This window comes from Coregonus lavaretus (genome assembly GCF_964263955.1).
Source record: "Coregonus lavaretus genome assembly, chromosome: 2".
Lineage (NCBI taxonomy): Eukaryota > Metazoa > Chordata > Actinopteri > Salmoniformes > Salmonidae > Coregonus > Coregonus lavaretus.
Window position 1 is genome coordinate 12,888,458 of NC_139989.1, and position 21,089 is coordinate 12,909,546.

The 21,089-nt window shown below is 44.1% G+C and overlaps 1 protein-coding gene across 1 annotated transcript in view; it reads left to right on the forward strand.

Moving 5' to 3' along the window:
* The window catches only part of prex2 (phosphatidylinositol-3,4,5-trisphosphate-dependent Rac exchange factor 2), a 215,923-nt gene that overhangs the window by 84,735 nt on the left and 110,099 nt on the right, over positions 1–21,089 (forward strand). Inside the window, exons 12-19 of the mRNA XM_084186138.1 lie at positions 7,380–7,483; positions 7,667–7,716; positions 12,313–12,388; positions 13,089–13,161; positions 16,591–16,736; positions 17,596–17,688; positions 18,662–18,810; positions 18,893–18,978. Coding sequence (XP_084042264.1) covers positions 7,380–7,483; positions 7,667–7,716; positions 12,313–12,388; positions 13,089–13,161; positions 16,591–16,736; positions 17,596–17,688; positions 18,662–18,810; positions 18,893–18,978 — 777 coding nt within the window. The remainder of the gene's footprint in view (positions 1–7,379; positions 7,484–7,666; positions 7,717–12,312; positions 12,389–13,088; positions 13,162–16,590; positions 16,737–17,595; positions 17,689–18,661; positions 18,811–18,892; positions 18,979–21,089) is intronic.

Sequence of the window (21,089 nt, forward strand, 5' to 3'; positions counted from 1 at the left end):
TGTAATACAGTTAGTAGTAATAATAATAATAGTACATGTAATCATGTATACAGGTACAACACTACTGCTGTTGTATTGTGTAATTTTTGGTCGATACATTTAATTAAATAAAAATAAGATTATAACAATAAAAATAAAGAATGTCTAATAAACAAACATCAAAATGTACATGGATGATGGTTACACTATGTATTATTTGTAAGTTATATACAATGTAAATACTTCAGGGAACTAATGGTCATTGGATGACCCTCTGGCTATGACAATCATATACAGTGAGGGAAAAAAGTATTTGATCCCCTGCTGATTTTGTACGTTTGCCCACTGACAAAGACATGATCAGTCTATAATTTTAATGTTAGGTTTATTTGAACAGTGAGAGACAGAATAACAACAAAAAAATCCAGAAAAACGCATGTCAAAAATGTTATAAATTGATTTGCATTTTAATGAGGGAAATAAGTATTTGACCCCTCTGCAAAACATGACTTAGTACTTGGTGGCAAAACCCTTGTTGGCAATCACAGAGGTCAGACGTTTCTTGTAGTTGGCCACCAGGTTTGCACACATCTCAGGAGGGATTTTGTCCCACTCCTCTTTGCAGATCTTCTCCAAGTCATTAAGGTTTCGAGCCTGACGTTTGGCAACTCGAACCTTCAGCTCCCTCCACAGATTTTCTATGGGATTAAGGTCTGGAGACTGGCTAGGCCACTTGGCCGTGTGTTTTGGGTCATTGTCATGCTGAAATACCCATCCACAACCCATTTTCAATGCCCTGGCTGAGGGAAGGAGGCTCTCACCCAAGATTTGACGGTACATGGCCCCGTCCATCGTCCCTTTGATGCGGTGAAGTTGTCCTGTCCCCTTAGCAGAAAAACACCCCCAAAGCATAATGTTTCCACCTCCATGGTTGACGGTGGGGATGGTGTTCTTGGGGTCATAGGCAGCATTCCTCGTCCTCCAAACACGGCGAGTTGAGTTGATGCTAAAGAGCTCGATTTTGGTCTCATCTGACCACAACACTTTCACCCAGTTCTCCTCTGAATCATTCAGATGTTCATTGGCAAACTTCAGACAGCCCTGTATATGTGCTTTCTTGAGCAGGGGGACCTTGCGGGCGCTGCAGGATTTCTATCCTTCACGGCGTAGGGTGTTAGCAATTGTTTTCTTGGTGACTATGGTCCCAGCTGCCTTGAGATCATTGACAAGATCCTCCCGTGTAGTTCTGGGCTGATTCCTCACCCTTCTCATGATCATTGCAACTCCACGAGGTGAGATCTTGCATGGAGCCCCAGGCCGAGGGAGATTGACAGTTATTTTGTGTTTCTTCCATTTGCGAATAATCACACCAACTGTTGTCACCTTCTCACCAAGCTGCTTGGCGATGGTCTTGTAGCCCATTCCAGCCTTGTGTAGGTCTACAATCTTGTCCCTGACATCCTTGGAGAGCTCTTTGGTCTTGGCCATGGTGGTAAGTTTGGAATCTGATTGATTGATTGCTTCTGTTGACAGGTGTCTTTTATATAGGTAACAAGCTGAGATTAGGAGCACTCCCTTTAAGAGTGTGCTCCTAATCTCAGCTCGTTACCTGTATAAAAGACACCTGGAGGCCAGAAATCTTTCTGATTGAGAGGGGGTCAAATACTTATTTCCCTCATTAAAATGCAAATCAATTTATAAAATTTTTGACATGCGTTTTTCTGGATTTTTTTGTTGTTATTCTGTCTCTCACTGTTCAAATAAACCTACCATTAAAATTATAGACTGATCATTTCTTTGTCAGTGGGCAAACGTACAAAATCAGCAGGGGATCAAATACTTTTTTCCCTCACTGTACATATCTGTACATATCTGCACAAAATCAAATACTAAGGAAGTCTCGAGGTTTTGCTCGCCTGAGGTAGAGTATCTTATGATAAGCTGTAGACCACACTATTTACCAAGAGAGTTTTCATCTATATTTTTCATAGCTGTCTATTTACCACCACAAACCAATGCTGGCATTAAGATTGCACTGAATGAGTTGTACAAGGCCATAAATCAACAGGAAAACGCTCATCCAGATGCAGCGCTCCTAGTGGCCGGGGACTTTAATGCAGGGAAACTTAAATCCGTTCTACCTAATTTCTACCAGCATGTTAAATGTGCAACCAGAGGAAAAAAACTCTAGACCACCTTTACTCCACACACAGAGACGCATACAAAGCTCTCCCTCGCCCTCCATTTGGCAAATCTGACCATAACTCTATCCTCCTGATTCCTGCTTATAAGCAAAAACTAAAGCAGGAAGCACCAGTGACTCGGTTAATAAAAAAGTGGTCAGATGACGCAGATGCTAAGCTACAGGACTGTTTTGCTAGCACAGACTGGAACATGTTCCGGGATTCTTCAGACAGCATTGAGGAGTACACCACATCAGTCACTGGCTTCATCAATAAGTGCATCGATGATGTCGTCCCCACAGTGACCGTACGTACATACCCCAACCAGAAGCCATGGATTACAGGAAACATCCACACTGAGCTAAAGGGTAGAGCTGCCGCCTTCAAGGAACGGGACTCTAACCCGGACGCTTATAAGAAATCCCGCTATGCCCTCCGACGAACCATCAAACAGGCAAAGAGTCAATACAGGGCTAAGATTGAATCGTACTACACTGGCTCTGACACTCGTCGGATGTGGCAGGGCTTGAAAACTATTACAGACTACAAAGGGAAGCACAGCCGCGAGCTGCCCAGTGACACAAGCCTACCAGACGAGCTAAACCACTTCTATGCTCGCTTCGAGGCAAGCAACACTGAAGCATGCATGAGAGCACCAGCTGTTCCGGATGACTATGTGATCACGCTCTCCGTAGCCGATGTGAGTAAGACTTTTAAGCAGGTCAACATTCACAAGGCCGCAGGGCCAGACGGATTACCAGGACGTGTACTCCGAGCATGTGCTGACCAACTGGCAAGTGTCTTCACTGACATTTTCAACATGTCCCTGACTGAGTCTGTAATACCAACATGTTTCAAGCAGACCACCATAGTCCCCGTGCCCAAGGACTCTAAGATAACCTGCCTAAATGACTACCGACCCGTAGCACTGACGTCTGTAGCCATGAAGTGCTTTGAAAGGCTGGTCATGGCTCACATCAACAGCATTATCCCAGAAACCCTAGACCCACTCCAATTTGCATACCGCCCCAACAGATCCACAGATGATGCAATCTCTATTGCACTCCACACTGCCCTTTCCCACCTGGACAAGAGGAACACCTACGTGAGAATGCTATTCATTGACTACAGCTCAGCATTCAACACCATAGTGCCCTCTAAGCTCATCACTAAGCTAAGGATCCTGGGACTAAACACCTCCCTCTGCAACTGGATCCTGGACTTCCTGACGGGCCGCCCCCAGGTGGTAAGGGTAGGTAACAACACATCTGCCACACTGATCCTCAACACGGGGGCCCCTCAGGGGTGCGTGCTCAGTACCCTCCTGTACTCTCTGTTCACCCATGACTGCATGGCCAGGCACGACTCCAACACCATCATTAAGTTTGCAGACGACACAACAGTGGTAGGCCTGATCACCGACAACGATGAGACAGCCTATAGGGAGGAGGTCAGAGACCTGGCCGTGTGGTGCCAGGACAACAACCTCTCCCTCAACGTGACCAAGACAAAGGAGATGATTGTGGACTACAGGAAAAAAAAGAGGACTGAGCATGCCCCCATTCTCATCGACGGGGCTGTAGTGGAACAGGTTGAGAGCTTCAAGTTCCTTGGTGTCCACATCACCAACGAACTATCATGGTCCAAACACACCAAGACAGTCGTGAAGAGGGCACGACAAAGCCTATTCCCCCTCAGGAGACTGAAAAGATTTGGCATGGGTCCTCAGATCCTCAAAAAATTATACAGCTGCACCATCGAGAGCATCCTGACTGGTTGCATCACCGCCTGGTATGGCAACTGCTTGGCCTCCGACCGCAAGGCACTACAGAGGGTACTGCGAACGGCCCAGTACATCACTGGGGCCAAGCTTCCTGCCATCCAGGACCTCTATACCAGGCGGTGTCAGAGGAAGGCCCTCAAAATTGTCAAAGACTCCAGCCACCCTAGTCATAGACTGTTCTCCCTGCTACCGCACGGCAAGCGGTACCGGAGTGCCAAGTCTAGGTCCAAAAGACTTCTCAACAGCTTCTACCCCCAAGCCATAAGACTCCTGAACAGCTAATCATGGCTACCCGGACTATTTGCACTGCCCCCCCACTCCATCCTTTTTACGCTGCTGCTACTCTGTTAATTATTTATGCATAGTCACTTTAACTCTACCCACATGTACATATTACTTCAACTATCTCAACTAGCCGGTGCCCCCGCACATTGACTCTGCACCGGTACCCCCCTGTATATATAGCCTCCCTACTGTTATTTTATTTTACTTCTGCTCTTTTTTCTCAACACTTTTTTTGTTGTTGTTTTATTTTTACTTTTTTTGTTAAAATAAATGCACTGTTGGTTAAGGGCTGTAAGTAAGCATTTCACTGTAATGTCTGCACCTGTTGTATTCGGCGCATGTGACCAATACAATTTGATTTGATTTGATCTGGCAGTAATATTTGCGGTTTCTCCCTCACCCAGAATAATTCCCGGCTTTATGTCATTAGTTAATGCACAGAAGTTGGGAATTGATTATCTTATTTGGGAGTATTTCTCACAGTAGAGGAAAAAGTGCATCTCTGTCTCTACCTCCCCTGTCGTGCAGTGACCACATAGACGCTCCTCTTTGGGTAGCCATGTCTTTTTATGTCTCCCTTTTTCTATAGCCAATTGGTGGTCACTGAGCCTGTATTTGGTCAGGATCTGTCTCTGTTTTGTATCTCTGACAGAGTAGAGATATTCTGCCAATTTGTATTATCTTTTTAGGGCAAAATAGCAATTTAGTTTATTCTGTGTTTTTGTTTAATTTTCCCAATTTGTCAAATAGGAGGTTTTCAGTTCTGTAACAATTTGATTGATTTCCCTGTGTGTTTGGATAATAGGGTTGTTTAGTGTTTTTAACAGCTGACATAGGGGACTCTTTTCAGGGTTCAGCTTTTGGATTTCCAGTGCTTTGAATTGTAAGGATGTTTTGGGGCTTAATTTCAAATGGTGCTACATTTTTTGTCCTTTTCTTTATATTTACAATTTAAAGGGAATCTTCCGAGTTCTGCTCTGCATGCATTATTTGGTACTTTTCTTTTGGATATTCAGGATCATTCTGCAGAATTCTGTATGTAGATTTTCAATTGGGATTTTCTCTCAATGCTTATAATTGTAATTACAGGTTGGACCCCAAACCTCGCTTCCATAAAGTGCAATTGGTAGAATTACACTATTGAATATTTTGCACCAGATTTGGACAGGAATATTTATTTTTGAGAATTTTCTTTTTATGGAGTAAAATGCTTTGCAGGCTTTTTCTTTTAGTGCATTCACTGCCAGACCAAATCCACCAGAGGCACACATTTCTAGACCCATTGAGCATGTTCAACCATGGTATTTCCTAATTTGAAGGTGCTCTGGAATATCACAACTTTGGTTTTCTGAAAGTTGATGTTGATTGCTCAGTTGATGCTGTATTCCTAAAGAATGTTAAGTTTTTACTGTAGACCTTGCTCTGTTGGTGACTGTAGGACAAGGTAATCTGCGTAGAGCAGGAATCTGATCTCCTCATCTTTGAGGGTGAGTCCAGGAGCTGCAGATCGGTCCACTGCTATTTTGTTGATGTAGACCTTGAACAGGGTTGGACTTAAACTGCACCCTTGTCTCACCCCTTGCCTTTGTGCAAAGAACTATGTTATTTTTCAGTTTAATACTACATGTGTTGTTCAAGTAAATCAATTTGATGATGTCGTATACTTTACCCCCAATGCCGCTTTGGAGGGTTTTGTAATATAATCCATCATGCCATATGGAATCAAAAGCATTCTTATATCAACAAAACATGCAAATACTTTTCCTCTGCTTTTCTGTTGGACATGCTGGTTTATTAGTGTGTGTAATGTGTGTATGTGGTCCGTTGTTCTGTGTTTGGGTAAAAAGCCAATTTGTTTGTGTGAAAAGGGTCTGTATTCGGTCGTTGACAATACAGCAGAACAGTTTTCCCATGTTACTGGTGACACATATTCCCCTATAGTTATTAGGGTCTAATTTGTCACCTTTTATATATATATGGGGGTTATGAGCCCCTGGTTCCAAATATCAGGGAAGCAGCCACTCTCCAAAGCCAGGTTGAATGGTTTTAATAAGGCATCCTGCAGCTCAGGAGTACTGTGTTTTAAGCATTTCACAGCCCACCCCTCTCTCCTCTCTTCTCTCTTGTTTTTTTTAACATAGACCAGTGTAGAGCAGATGTCTTATTTAAAACTGCTCTCTCTCTCTCTCTCTCTCCTACCAGACTGTTTAGATAACAGCTTACATATAACCATCTCTTCTCACCATGCCGTTTATTTAATATAGTTTAAAATGGCTGCTCTGTGGCCGCGGATTAGGACTGTGTGATGCATTTAGTGTGTAGAGCTGTGGCCGGGGACCTGCTTACATAATTCACACTGCACACACACACACACACACACACACACACACACACACACACACACACACACAGACAGTACCTTTCCCTACAGCTCTGTACGTGTTTAATTTTTTCCTCAAAAGATTTGGGCCTGTGGCCAAGCGGGGTCCTAACTCACTCCCATTGCTTTATTGCTTCCTAGCAAAGAGTGAGTCCAGGGGTTTAGAATTTAGTTAGTTCTACTCCCTGATGGTGAGGCTAGCCCCCCTAACTCCCAGCCCCTGCTAACACTCTCTCTAACACACACACACACACACACGCTCACAGGCACAGGCGCACACACACACACGCTGAGGAGGTAGAACCCACAGGGTGAATAAGTATCCAGGATTAGTTCTCATAATAACTTTAATGGAACATGCACTGCTACAGTACCAGTACAAGATGCTGCTCCAACTGCTTTCTATTAGGAGGGTCTTGGAAAAGCTCCCCAAAGTATAGTGAGAGACTTGAAAGCCCTCTGAAGAATAGTGAAAGGGAGATGCGTTTTAACACAGCAGCTGTTATCTGTAACCCTTCTGCTTTACAATTAGAATGTTCTCTGACACACTAGAAAAAGTGAACTGTGATTCTGTTCAGCCATGGTTTGAATGTGTTAAACCTATTATATTTACCAAAGCACACAAAAAAAACCAGACAATTTTCTCCTCTGATTTTCATGTTGGACCCATGCATAAGTAGTTGAATGTTTTTAAATATGAACTAAAACGCTCAAACCAACTGTGATATCATGTTTCATATGTATTTAACTTTGTGAATTGTGTCTTTAGTCACAGACAAACACCAGTTCAAGCCAGAGCCGGTGCTGTACCGTTTCCGCTATGATGATGGGACCTACCACCCCAGGAGTGACATGCAGGATGTCATCTCCAAGGTAACCAACGTTCTACTAGTTCTAAATGTTCTTTTATTTTGGGAAGTAATACAGAATAGACACTCATCTGCTCAGTTATATTGACACACCTGTACTAAAGTTCAGCTGTTATTCATTCTAGTGAAATATCTCTCTTTCTGTGTGTTTCTCCCTCCCTCCCTCCCCCCTCTCTCCCTCCTACAGGGTGTCAGACTCTTCTGCAGGCTCCATAGTCTCTTCACTCCAGTCATCAGGTACAGTACGGTAGGGATGTGTATCAAATGGCAGCCGTTTCCCTATATAGTGTAATACTTTTGACCATGGCCCATAGGGCTAAGGTCTGAAGTAGTGCACTATATAGGGAATAGGGTGCCATTTGGGAGACAAAGACTAGGCCACGCCTGGCGACCATTGTGTCTTCCAGTCCATTACACATGTCTCTCCTCATCTCTGGCAGGTGGGCCGGCCCAGTGTTAACATAGCGCCCAGATCTCAGAACTATAAGTAGCACCACCACCACCACAGAGAAGGAGAAATGAGAGGGGAAAAATAACATGATGAACTACAGTATGAAGTCATTGTTTGGAAAGCCAAGGTTTGTGAGAGAGGAGAGCAGGGGAGAGCCAAGGTTTGAGAGGAAGGAGAGGAGGAGATGGAAGGAGTTGGTGTGGAGGGTTATGGAGTGTGGCAGTACTAGGGATAGTCCTAGCATTAGGTCTACTACTGATTCCAAACAACACTGATGTTGTTTAGCAGACATTACTCTTGCTTCCACCCAGTATTGATGGAGTCATCAGCCCCTGTAGCTACAGTCTCATTAGAGTTCAATGAAAGCATCGCTTCAGGCCATTTCATGTCCAACTCAAACATCCAATATCAGAAACACTACCTCTGTGGTGTAACACATTAGCCAGAACACCATGGCTACATCCCAAATGGCACCCTATTCCCTAGGGCTCTGGTCAAAAGTAGTGCACTACAAAGGGAATAGGGTGCCATTTGGGATGTAGCCATGGTGTTCTGGCTAATGTGTTACACCACAGAGGTAGTGTTTCTGTTATTGGATGTTTGAGTTGGACATGAAATGGCCTGAAGCGATGCTTTCATTGAACTCTAATGAGACTGTAGCTACAGGGGCTGATGACTCCATCAATACTGGGTGGAAGCAAGAGTAATGTCTGCTAATGTTCCCTTATATTGTTACGCAAACAACACTCAAAGCCGAAACGTGCCGTCAGTTAACACACTCTTCATCATAACTCTCTATTTACACTCTGTTCTGTTGAGCAACGGACCGCTTCATGTACTGTGGCGAAGGAAGCGGACGTGCCAAAATTACCCAGATCGCACCTGTTTTACATTTAGGCTGTTCTGTTCTGAAGACGTGTTGCATGAATATTTCTATAGCTGGATCAGTTGAACCGGAATACATGCGTATGTCAGCTCGCCTACAGAGGATAAGAGACGTGTCGACTGATATGAGCTTTGACACCAAATATGTTTATCCTGAGGGCTAACACTATAGCAAACAGACACTGACTGCATCCCAAATTGAACCCTATTCCCTATATATTGCACTACTTTTGACCAGAGCTCTAAGTACCCTGGTCAAAGGTAGTGCACTATAAAGGGAATAGGGTGCCATTTGGGACACAGACACGTATAGAAGCATTATTGATCTTTTAAAAGCAGCTTAATTTATTAAACATTGCTATTGATTGCTTGAGAGCCAAACGGTCAGTTTCAGATCGTATGTGAAAGCGTTCAAATCGATGTCTGCTTATCACGGCACCTCTGTGTTTATGTATGTCATAGCCCCAAACGCTACAGACACACTAAAGACCATAGGATCAATATAGACAGACATGTTGCATCGGTCACACATAGGGAACTATGTCACTTCTATACATTCCATTTCAATGTCCTTCTTTGTAGCTGTGCTGAATGGATGTTATACCATGACCAACTGTCAGGAACCACTGTGTGTCTACCATTTAAAGACGTTATTGTACACACAATAGTGTACTGTACACTCTAACTTAAGCTAGCTAGAGTGGTGGATGACCCCATTAATCTATCTTTGTTGGGACAGGGTAAAAACATGCCTGTGGTTGTGAGAGAGAGACCAAACGAGAGTGTGAAAGAGGGAGAGAGAAAGATAATCTGTGTGTGTGTGTGTGTGTGTGAGAGTATCCCTCACAATGCGTTCCTGGCTCTGTATGTGATGAATGCCTCTGCCGTGTGTGTGTATCTTTCACAATGGGTCTCTGGCCCTGGGAATGCCAGGCCTCTAATTGGAGCGTCCAGCCCCTGCCTAATTGGGTGGAATTTCCTGGCCGACGAAGCGAGGTGTGTGTGTGTGTGTGACTCCCCCGCTTTCCCCACAAGAAAGCAGTGAATCCGCCCCCACAACTGGGTCCCTCGGGCCGGTTTAGTTGTACAGTACTCTCCTGTAGGGATACATGCAGCCCCTGCAGTCATAGTCTATGCTCCAAATGGCACCCTAATGCACTACTTTTGACTTGGGCCATTTTGGACGTAGCCCTACACTTCTACCGGATCTAATGACAGGACACACAATGATGTGGTTTGAACTATTGAATTCCTATGGATTGTAAAATAATAAAAAAGTATGTCAGTATGCCTTCCAGTGTCCCATTGCTGGACTGGGCCAGATTAATGTTTAGTCTTTATTGTACTGTAAGTTTTCTATTCTGGAATGATACAGATCAGGTTGGAATAATATGCATAGTCCCAGTCGGTATTAGATAGAACGTTCGCCTGTGGTTACCTAGGATACCCCATTGGTTCACAGCAAAAACTTTTTGCACTTTTTTTTAAATGCAATGTTCTTGTTGACTGCTTGTTTTAGTCAATTACAAAACTACATTTAAGAAAAATACAACATGTCTAAAGATTACTTTTCAACATTGCCTGCTCCCGAGCATTTTCACTACTTAGAAAAACGTAATATTGTAGGGCTTCCCTCATGCCCCTTTTCATGACGGTGTTAGCAGCCACGTGAGTGAGTGCTAGCTAGCTACCGACTGGAACATTAAGTTAGCCAAGACCAACAACACAAACAAACAGACTGTACAGCTACAAGTAGTGAGTGGAGTTACAAACAGACTATACTTGCTAAACAAGTTACATTTCTTACCTGTGATTAAATGTTTTCCACACACATAGCCACGTGTAGCCTACTTGGACACCGGGTTCCCACAATTCCCATTCTCCCACGCCGAATAGCCTGAAGAAGCCACAGGGCTCTTCTCGCAGGTTCTATTTCCCTATGTGGGAGCATTGGGAACTGAAGGTCGTTACTTATACCTGGTTACATATACATTGAACCACACAGCAGCTTTTCAGCATGTTTAGTTATTCCTGTATAACAAAAAATAGACAAGAAAGTTGGCTCTTTTACAATAAGGGTCAATGCGAAATAATGTTTGTTTTCCTCAATTAGTGGGCTTGGTCGAAGGGAATTCCTTCTTATGACGTGAATATCGACTCGGAGTATCCCTTTGTGGTGTCCATAGAATTAGAATCAGTTACGTGTTCAACAAGGTCACACTGCCTTTTCCAATGGGCTGCGTAGAAATTTTCCACCCATCTGCACACTTTCTCGCATGGATTTAACAGTGCTGGAAACTCACTGCAGCCATTTTAAAACCATGACAGGGAGTTTGCAAGTGCACACTTCTGGGAAAGGATGGAGAATTGTGACCAGGCTGCCTCCCAGGCAAGCTGAAACTCCTCTCTGACCTTATCCACTTTTCAGCCACTTGCTCTTCAGATCAGCTCTGCCTGCTTATGCCAGGCAAATGGCTTCCCGCTGGCCCAGTCCTTACCCCTAATTTTTCACTCTGACAGCCTGCTCTTAACCCCCCATCCGTACCCCCAGGCCCCCTTGCTAATTCTGAGGGGAAAAACAGCCAGCCTCCTGCCTCCCTGGCTCTCTTTTCCTGGTGGTCTGGGCATGGCACAGCAGAGCAACGTGCCTAACTAACAAATACCAAACATCACACCACCCCCGCCCTCATCAGGATCCAGACCCGGTTTCAAACACAGTTATGCAATTGAACGTCCCACTGTGGGGAAAATGGGGGGGGGGGGGGGGTACCTGTGTTTGTGCGCACGTGTGTTTGTGTGTGTGTGTCAGTGTTGTGGTGGTCCTGGACTTTCCAGCCCTGACCAAGGCCCCTGTGTGTCCTTAGGGAGATCCCTGTGTTCATGGGAAAATCACCCACCGATTCGGTTCACGGTCACATTTCCTAGTCTGTCTGTGTGTGTGTGTGCATATGGGTGTGTCACAGTGACATTCCCTGGTCTGGCAGACAGAAGAGAGGTCGGCTGACTCAGTCAGTCATAGTGGTGTGGTAACACTCTGTTATAACACAGGACACACAGTCCCAAATAGCGCCCTATTCCCTATGAAATCAAACGTAGTGCACTATATAGGGAATAGGGTGCCATTTGGGACTCCTCTCCTATAGACCCACAGCCTGTTATGGTCTCTGCTGACATAAACTACTTTTGATGGATAGTATGAAGTACTTGACCAAAAAAGTGACCAATACTGAATGAATGGATGACAGAAATGTTATGGGGTCTCCCACAGCCATATCCAGTTGGGGCAGTAATACATGTACATATTTATGCTCAGAGTTGACAGAACTATCATTTGTTCTTGGGCCGTGTTACTTTCACTGTTCAAATGTCAAGTTGAAGGGGATACGGTGATGTGGACTATTATAACTGTTCTTTAGTCTGTTCTAAGTCCGATTATAACTGTTCTATGTCTATTCTGATTCGTATTATAACTAGTCTCTGTTTTTCTGTCCACCCAGGGATAAGGACTACCATCTGAGAACATACAAGTCGGTGGTGATGGCCAACAAGTTGATAGACTGGCTTATAGCACAGGTAAGGCCTACATCTCACCTCTTTTCTTTTCCTGACCCCAACTCTAACCCTCCTTCACATGTTATTCTGAATGGTCTCTATTGGCATGTACATGTATGGATATTTGAAACACATTTCCCCCTCTGGAAAACATTCAAAGATGAAAGAGAGGAAGGAAGAAAGAGAGGAAGAGGGAAGTGTGTGTTTTGTCAACAGGCCGGTCAGAGGTCGCAGACTGAGACAACAAACCACATAACAGACCTCAGAGTCTTCCACGGTGCGAGTGTGTGTGTGTGTGTGTGTGTGTGTGTGTGTGTGTGTGTGTGCCACAGAGGAACTAGGGGAAGCTAGACGGAGAGGGAACATCATTGTGATTAGATGACTGATCTCTATTGGTCCTGACATGGAGCTTTGAGCTTCACAGATTGATAGTCTCATACAGGATACTGACTGACGGATAAATGAAATGCTTTACAATGGAATCAACTCCAGACTTGAACTCTCCAGTGTGTGTGTGTGTCTGTGTGTTTGGGGAAATTAGTGTGTTGTGGCTTGGGCTGTCTGCAGGCCTTTTTAGACAGAAGAACAAAGGGATGGTGTGAGTGTGACACTCTGACTGTTCTCTAAACACAATATGCCCCCCCCATGCCCCCCCCCCCCCCCGCTCTCTCTCCACTCTCTATCCCCCCCATTCTCTCTCTCTCTCTGTCTCTCTCTCTAGGGGGACTGCAGGACGAGAGAAGAGTCGTTGATCTTGGGGAAGGAGCTGTGTGACAATGGCTTCATGCACCACGGTACGAAAGACAGACAGAGAGACAGACAGACAGGCATACAGACAGACGGGCAGGCAGGCAGACAGACAGACAGACAGACAGACAGACAGACAGACAGACAGACAGACAGACAGACAGACAGACAGACAGACAGACAGACAGACAGACAGACAGACAGACAGACAGACAGACAGACAGACGGGCAGGCAGACAGATTTCTTCACTTCATCTACATACACGTCATCTATGTAACACCACAATGTTTAGAACAAGGACTCTCTCACACACACACACACACACACACACACACACACACACACACACACACACACACACACATACATACATACATACATACACATACATACATACATACATACACACACTCTCTCTTAATTTAGAGAGTGAGGGAGCCAGCTTGCAGGGTAATATGGAGCTCAGAAAGGACCTGGGTCAACTGGACTCCATGGCAACACAAGTTCTAAACCCAGACCCTTGACCTTGAAATACTGAATACCCCCTGAGAGACAAAAAGAAAGAAAGAAAGAAAGAAAGAAAGAACGAAAGAAAGAAAGAAAGAAAGAAAGAAAGAAAGAAAGAAAGAAAGAAAGAAAGAAAGAAAGAAAGAAAGAAAGAAAGAAAGAAAGAAAGAAAAAAAACAACAACAAAAAACACAGAGTTTCCTCAACATTTCCCCCAGTCTCTGGCGGGATCTGATATAATGTCAATCATTATAATGGTCACTTAACAGGCCAAATAACTTATCGGCACGAATGGTGAAATTACACAGGGACGGAGGGAGGGAGGGAGGGAGGAGAAATGAAATAAAGTAAAGTTTGATCGTTTTAGTTGTTATGACTGTTGCGTACACTGGCTGTTAATTTGGCTCAATATGAAGCTAAACTGAATAGTGGGCAGTTTGAAGCAGTTAGTTACATCATGAGGGTAATGAGAGATGAGCTGTGTGTATGTGTGTATGTATGTATGTACAGTACCAGTCAAGTTTGGACACACCTACTCATTCTATTTTCTACATTGTCGAAAGGTAGTGAAGACATCCAAACTATGAAATAACACATATGGAATCATGTAGTAACCAAAAAAGTAGTAATTAATATATATTTTATATTTGAGATTCTTCAAATAGCCATCCTTTGCCTTGATGACAGCTTTGAACACTCTTGGCATTCTCTCAACCAGCTTCACCTGGAATGCTTTCCCAACAGTCTTGAAGGAGTTCCCACATATGCTGAGCACTTGTTGGCTGCTTTTCCTTCACTCCGCCGTCCCAAACCATCTCAATTGGGTTGAGGTCGGAGGATTGTGGGGGCCAGGTCATCTGATGCAGCACTCCATCACTATCCTTCTTGGTCAAATAGCCCTTACACAGCCTGGAGGTGTGTTGGGTCCTGAAAAACAAATGATAGTCCCACTAAGCCCAAACCAGATGGGATGGCGTATCGCTGCAGAATGCTGTGGTAGTCATGCTGGTTAAGTGTGCCTTGAATTCTAAATAAATCACAGACAAGTGTCACCAGCAAAGCACCCCCACACCATAACACCTCCTCCTCCATGCTTTACGGTGGGAACTACACATACGGAGATCTTCCGTTCACCCACACCGCGTCTCACAAAGACACGGTGGTTGGAACCAAAAATCTCCAATTTGGACTCCAGACCAAAGGACAAATTTCCACCGGTCTAATGTCCATTGCTCGTGTTTCTTGGCCCAAGCGGGTCTCTTCTTATTATTGTTGTCCTTTAGTAGTGGTTTCTTTGCAGCAATTCAATGATGAAGGCCTGATTCACAAAGTCCCCTCTGAACAGTTGATGTTAAGATGTGACTTGAACTCTGTGAAGCATTTATTTGGGCTGCAATTTCTGAGGCTGGTAACTCTAATGAACTTATCTTCTGCAGCAGAGGTAACTCTGGGTTTTCCATTCCTGTGGCGGTCCTCATGAGAGCCAGTTTCATCATAGAGCTTGATGGTTTTTGCGACTGCACTTGAAGAAACTTTCAAAGTTCTTGAAATGTTCCATATTGACTGACCTTCATGTCTTAAAGTAATGATGGACTGTCGTTTCTCTTTGCTTATTTGAGCTGTTCTTGCCATAATATGGACTTGGTCTTTTACCAAATAGGGCTATCTTCTGTATACCCCCCCCCCCCCCCCCCCCACCTTGTCACAACACAACTGATTGGCTCAAATGCATTAAGAAGGAAAGAAATTCCACAAATTAACTTTTAAGAAGGCACATCTGTTAATTGAAATGCATTCCAAGTGACTACCTCATGAAGCTGGTTGAGATAATGCCAAGAGTGTGCAAAGCTGTCATCAAGGCAAAGGGTGGCTATTTGAAGAATCTCAAATATAAATTATATTTTGATTTGTTTAACACTTTTTTGGTTACTACATGATTCCATATGTGTTATTTCAGAGTTTTGATGTCTTCACTATTATTCTACAATGTAAAAAATAGTAAAAATAAAGAAAAACCCTTGAATGAGTAGGTGTGTCCAAACTTTTGACTGGTAGGGCACAATTGGCCCAGCGTCGTCCAGGGTAGGGGAGGGAATGGCCGGCAGGGATGTAGCTCAGTTGGTAGAGCATGGCGTTTGCAACGCCAGGGTTGTGGGTTTGATTACCACGGGGGACCAGTATGGAGAAAAAAAAAATGTATGCATGCACTCACTAACTGTAAGTCGCTCTGGATAAGAGCGTCTGCTAAATGACTAAAATGTAATGTAAATGATATGTGTGCATTCTTTGGCACAAGGGAAACATCCACACCACAGCTAAGTTCCCTCTACTCTAAAACACACACACACACACACTAATAGGAAAAGTTCACTTATGAAAGCCTTGTTTTTGCAGTGTGTCATAGTAAGTGAATAAGTATAACTATTTTTGAAGTAACAGAATCAACAGCGCTTTTCTGTGTGTGTGTGTATGTATGCGTGAGTGCGTGCGCGACTGTGTGTATAACACAAACAACAGAATCTTTCTCCTAGACTCATTGACACATTTATCTTTGATAATTACCAATGGCACCCTTATGGGCTCCTGTCAAGAGTAGTGCACAATATAGGGGAATAGGGCGCCATTTGGAACTCAACCCCAGTGTTCAGAAGCACCTTCAGGGTATCAAAGCAGACAATGGGTTTATGCCAGAGAGACGACTTTACACAAAACTCTTCAATTAACCAAGAAGCAATAGGTAGAAGTATTTCAATCAGAAGGTTAATGTCATACAGGCCGTGCATCTTAAATTGCACCCCATTCCCTATACAGTGCACTACTTATGACCAGAGGCCTATGGGCACTACATAGGGATTAGGTTGCCATTTAGGAGGCAGACAGAGAAGCCTTGGTAAGTGCTCTCTATTTTGGGACAGGGAGGGAGTCTGACCTTTCATTCTATAGTTTGTTCTTTTTCTTCCTTCTCTAGTGTTGGAAAAGAGTGAGTTCAAGGACGAACCTCTATTGTTCCGTTTCTTTGCGGATGAGGAGATGGAGGGATCAAACACCAAACACAAGCAAGCCATGAAGCACGATCTGAAGATAGCTGAGAATGTCATCGCCAAGTCACTGTTGGTGAGAGATGCCTCTTTCTCTACACACACACTGGAAAAGAAACACGCACACACACACGGACGCTTGTATGCACACACAGGCACGCACATACACACAGTCATATTACCCACAGCTGACAACTCTTACACTCATGGTTTTCCGGTAATGATGTAAATATGGTCCTCATTCAGCCATGTTGTACAGTTCATTGACAGCACATATTGGTCACTCTTCTCTACGCCAATACATTTTCAGTTTCTGATTCTGAATGGACTCTCCCTTTCTCCAAACTAATGTCATCGTTTTGGTCAATGGGTATGATAGACACTACAACTCTAACACACACACACACACACACCGTAACGGAAACTATGAGCAAACCCTAAAAAGAGTACATAACAAGTTATCTCGACTCAGCAGAAAACAAAAGGTTACGGACCACATTTGCTGCAAAACATGATTTAACACCTCAGTAAGCAAGTCCTTCTGGAGGAGTGAGGAAATACCAGAGTCACTATCTGTGGGTCACAGTATCTGTGTGTGTGGGAGTGTAAGTGTGCGTGCACGCGTGAATATGTGTGTTCTGTAATACTGTGTGTGTATGTGTGTGTGCATAATCGTGCGTGCGTGTGTTCTGTCTACGTGTTTTCTAAGACTGCCACACTTGGCTAATTGGTGTGCCCCATCGTGTGTGTGTGTGTTCTGTTCACGTGTTTTCTAAGACTGCCACACTTGGCTAATTGGTGTGCCCAATCGTGTGTGTGTGTGTGTTCTGTCTACGTGTTTTCTAAGACTGCCACACTTGGCTAATTGGTGTGCCCAATCGTGCGTGTGTGTGTGCGTTTCGCCCACTCACAGGGAATGTGCTGTGTTGTTTCAGATAAGACCCAGTGAAGGAGGTTACGGTTTCAGCCTGGAGGACAGAAACAGAGTCCCCATCATCAAGTCAGTGGAGAAGGGTTCGCATGCAGAGGTAAGGTTCACACACACACACACACACACACACACACACTCCCACCTCGCATGCAGAAGAAAAGTCCATCCCTATCTCTCTCTCCGCCCCCGCAACTGTTGTTGTCCACACTCCCACTCCCCCTGGGGTTAACCTGCCTGTTTACATGCCCTGATGATTAACCTCTACCTCTGACACACACACACACATCTTTTTACATTTACATTTTAGTCATTTAGCGACTTAAAGTAGTAAGTACATACATTTTTCATACTTTTTCACACACACACACACAGCCATCTCAATGTGACTCAAGCTCATTGTCAACAAGTTCTCCTTCTGTGTTGCTTTCTCCAGTTCAGTCCCTAGGGTCTCTCTGATCTGGCCATGCTGAGCAGGCAACATAACATGAAGTGTAGCTTTGAATGTCTGCTTCCCAGTGGTAAATTGGAAACGTAATGCTATCCTTCAGCTGTTCAGCGCTGGTTAGTCTGTGGGCCTCAGCAGTCAGAGTAAGGCTTTTGATCAATTGTCTGAACACACACACACACACACACACTCCTCTGATCATTATTCTGAAGGATAGAAACCTCTGGATGTGACGTTTGCTCTGAGTTTGAACTGGCTCTGTGGTAATTGACACTGCGGTCTGGAGCTAAAATAGAACACTTCAAAATGTCAGCACATATTTGTGGTCTCCTTTTGTGTTCAGCGTCTTTGATCATCTAGAGGACAAAGCTGTGACTAGGTTTCAGGGGAAACTCAAGGGATCAATCCCAGTCTCAGCCGTAATTTTCTCCAGCCTTGAACTTAGTAGGCCTAGGTCAGTGGACGGGGCATGGATGGCATGCTTGATTCCCTAAGTGTGTGTTTTATGTGTGTCAATAGTGCTAACAAATGTTCAGTAAAATCCAGCTGTGCATTCACAAGGATAATGTCTGTCCTGCATAGTTGTTGTTGTATCATAAGCCTTGTTTCTTCTCTCTCTGTGTAGATGGCAGGTCTGGAGGTAGGGAAGAAGCTGTTTGCTATAAATGGAGACCTGGTGTTCCTGAGGCCGTTCCCTGAGGTGGAGGCTTTCCTCAAACATTGCTTCACCAGCAAGGGACCTCTCAGAGTGCTGGTTAGCACCAAGCCTAGAGAGTAAGTTGGGTGTGTGTGTGTGTGTGTGTGTGTGTGTGTGTGTATGTGTATGTGTGTAAAGCCATGTTTCCTCCTTCCTCAGGACAGTAAAGATCCCAGACTCAGCAGATGGACTGGGTTTCCAGATCAGGGGCTTCGGCCCTTCTGTGGTGCACGCTGTTGGCAGAGGTAAGACATTCACACACACACATACACACACACATACACACACACACACACACACACAATGGATCCCCTCGTGGCCCATCTGTGACAACAGAAAATGGCATCTCTCACCCTGTTTCCTCTGCTGAGAGTGGCACAGCTGGGAGGCAGCTGGCTGCAGGGTTGAGTCCTGGCCTGCCTGACTCACCGTGTGTGTGTTAGTCGCAAGCTCATTGCTATTCCCTCTACTCTTGAACAAGGTCATTGGATCAATTCACATACAATACAACTCAGATACAGTATGTGTTGCTCTTGAACATTTCTGATATCTGGACTATAGCCTATTCAACGCTATTCAACACTTCTGTGTTTTTCCTTTGTGTGTTTGGGAACTCATCAGGTCCTCCCCAGCTCTCGCTCTCCCCCTCTCCTCCTCCTCTCCCCCTCGCCGAGCCTCTTAAAAGCGGTGCTATCAGTGCCGGCGGGAGATAGGAGGCCAATCGAAAAACAATCCTGTCCTGTCTCGCCGTTCTCAGGGGAATCGATGCTTGTTTTCTTCCTAAAGCAAAAATATTGTCCAATCTAGACCGGCTAGTCTGAAGGCTCTTTGGGGACATGCTGTGTTATTGTGGAGGTATTTCTTCAGGGCATAGCCGCTCTCCCTGCGATGTGTGTGTTTGTGTGTGTGCATGCGCGTGCATGTACAGTATGTGTGTGTGTGGCTGTAGTATTTTGTCAGGGTATAGCCCCCTTCTCCTTTCCCTCTGACAGTTGTTGGAAGTGTTTTGTGTTGTAATTGTCACTGGCCCAGCCTGTTAAAGTCTGTTCGAACTTTAGAGAGAAATTAGGGTTAGAATGAGTGTCAAAGCAGCCAAAGCATCTACCGCCTGCCCGGCCAGCTTCATTTGGGCCATTATCTTTCAAAACAATGCATTCTAAAATAAACACACCTCGCACGAGACCATCTCTCTAACAAACAGTGTTAATGTGTGAGAGTTATCATCATGAAGAGGCTCTCAGTGGTATGAGGCTCTATAAGGGATGTACTATACCGGCTTCTCTGCGCACGGACGCACGCACACCGAGGCTGCTCTACAGGGGGTCTGCAGTAAGAGCAGCTCATCCCCTCTCCTCTGAGAGTCACAATAGGACAGGCCTTAATCCCAGCTCTACTGCTATTGAGGACACACAGAGCACTGCCACAGGCAGGCACAAATGCACACAAACACTAGTCTTTGCCTTTGCGAGTTCTTCATCTTCTATATATGGTACGTAGAAACTCTTTGTAGCCATCTGCTTTAGACTATGGAGGTATCTAAGTGTACCGTTTCCTCTGGCAGGATATATATCTGCCTTAGTAATGTATAATTCTCAGTGGTGGAAAAAGTACTCATTTGTCATACTTGAGTAAAAATAAAGATACCTTAATAGAAAATGACTCAAGTAAAAGTGAAAGTCACCCAGTAAAATACTACTTGAGTAAAAGTATTTGGTTTTAAATATACTTAAGTATCAAAAGTAAATGGAATTGCTAAAATATTCTTAAGTATCAAAAGTAAAAGTATACTGTAAATCATTTAAAATTCTTTATATTAAGCAAGCCATATTAAGCACAATTTTCTTGCTTTTTTTAATTGACGGATAGCCAGGGGCACACTCCAACACTCAGACATAATTTACAAACAAAGCATTTGTGTTTAGTGAGTCTGCCAGATCAGAGGCAGTAGGGATGACCAGGGATGTTCTCTTGATAAGTGCATGAATGGGACCAATTTCCTGTCTAAATGTAAATGGGTGTCAGGGAAAATGTATGTACATCATTTTCTTTAGCAATGAAGTAAAAATATAAATAGTCAAGTAAAGTAAAGATACCCCAAAAAACTACCTAAGTAGTACTTTAAAGTATTTTTACTTAAGTACTTTACACCACTGATAATTATTTTTAGGCTGGAGTCTATATTGCTTTAGAGGACTTGGCGTCTGCAGGAGTGAGTAAAGTTTACAGCAAAAGTGCAGACTAAGCCCTTCTTCACTCCTGTCTTCAGAAACCCAATTCCTGCAAAGAGATATTGAGACTTGGTGGTATGTTGTGTGTGTTTGAGAGATTATAAAAACAAACAGGGAATATTTTGTCT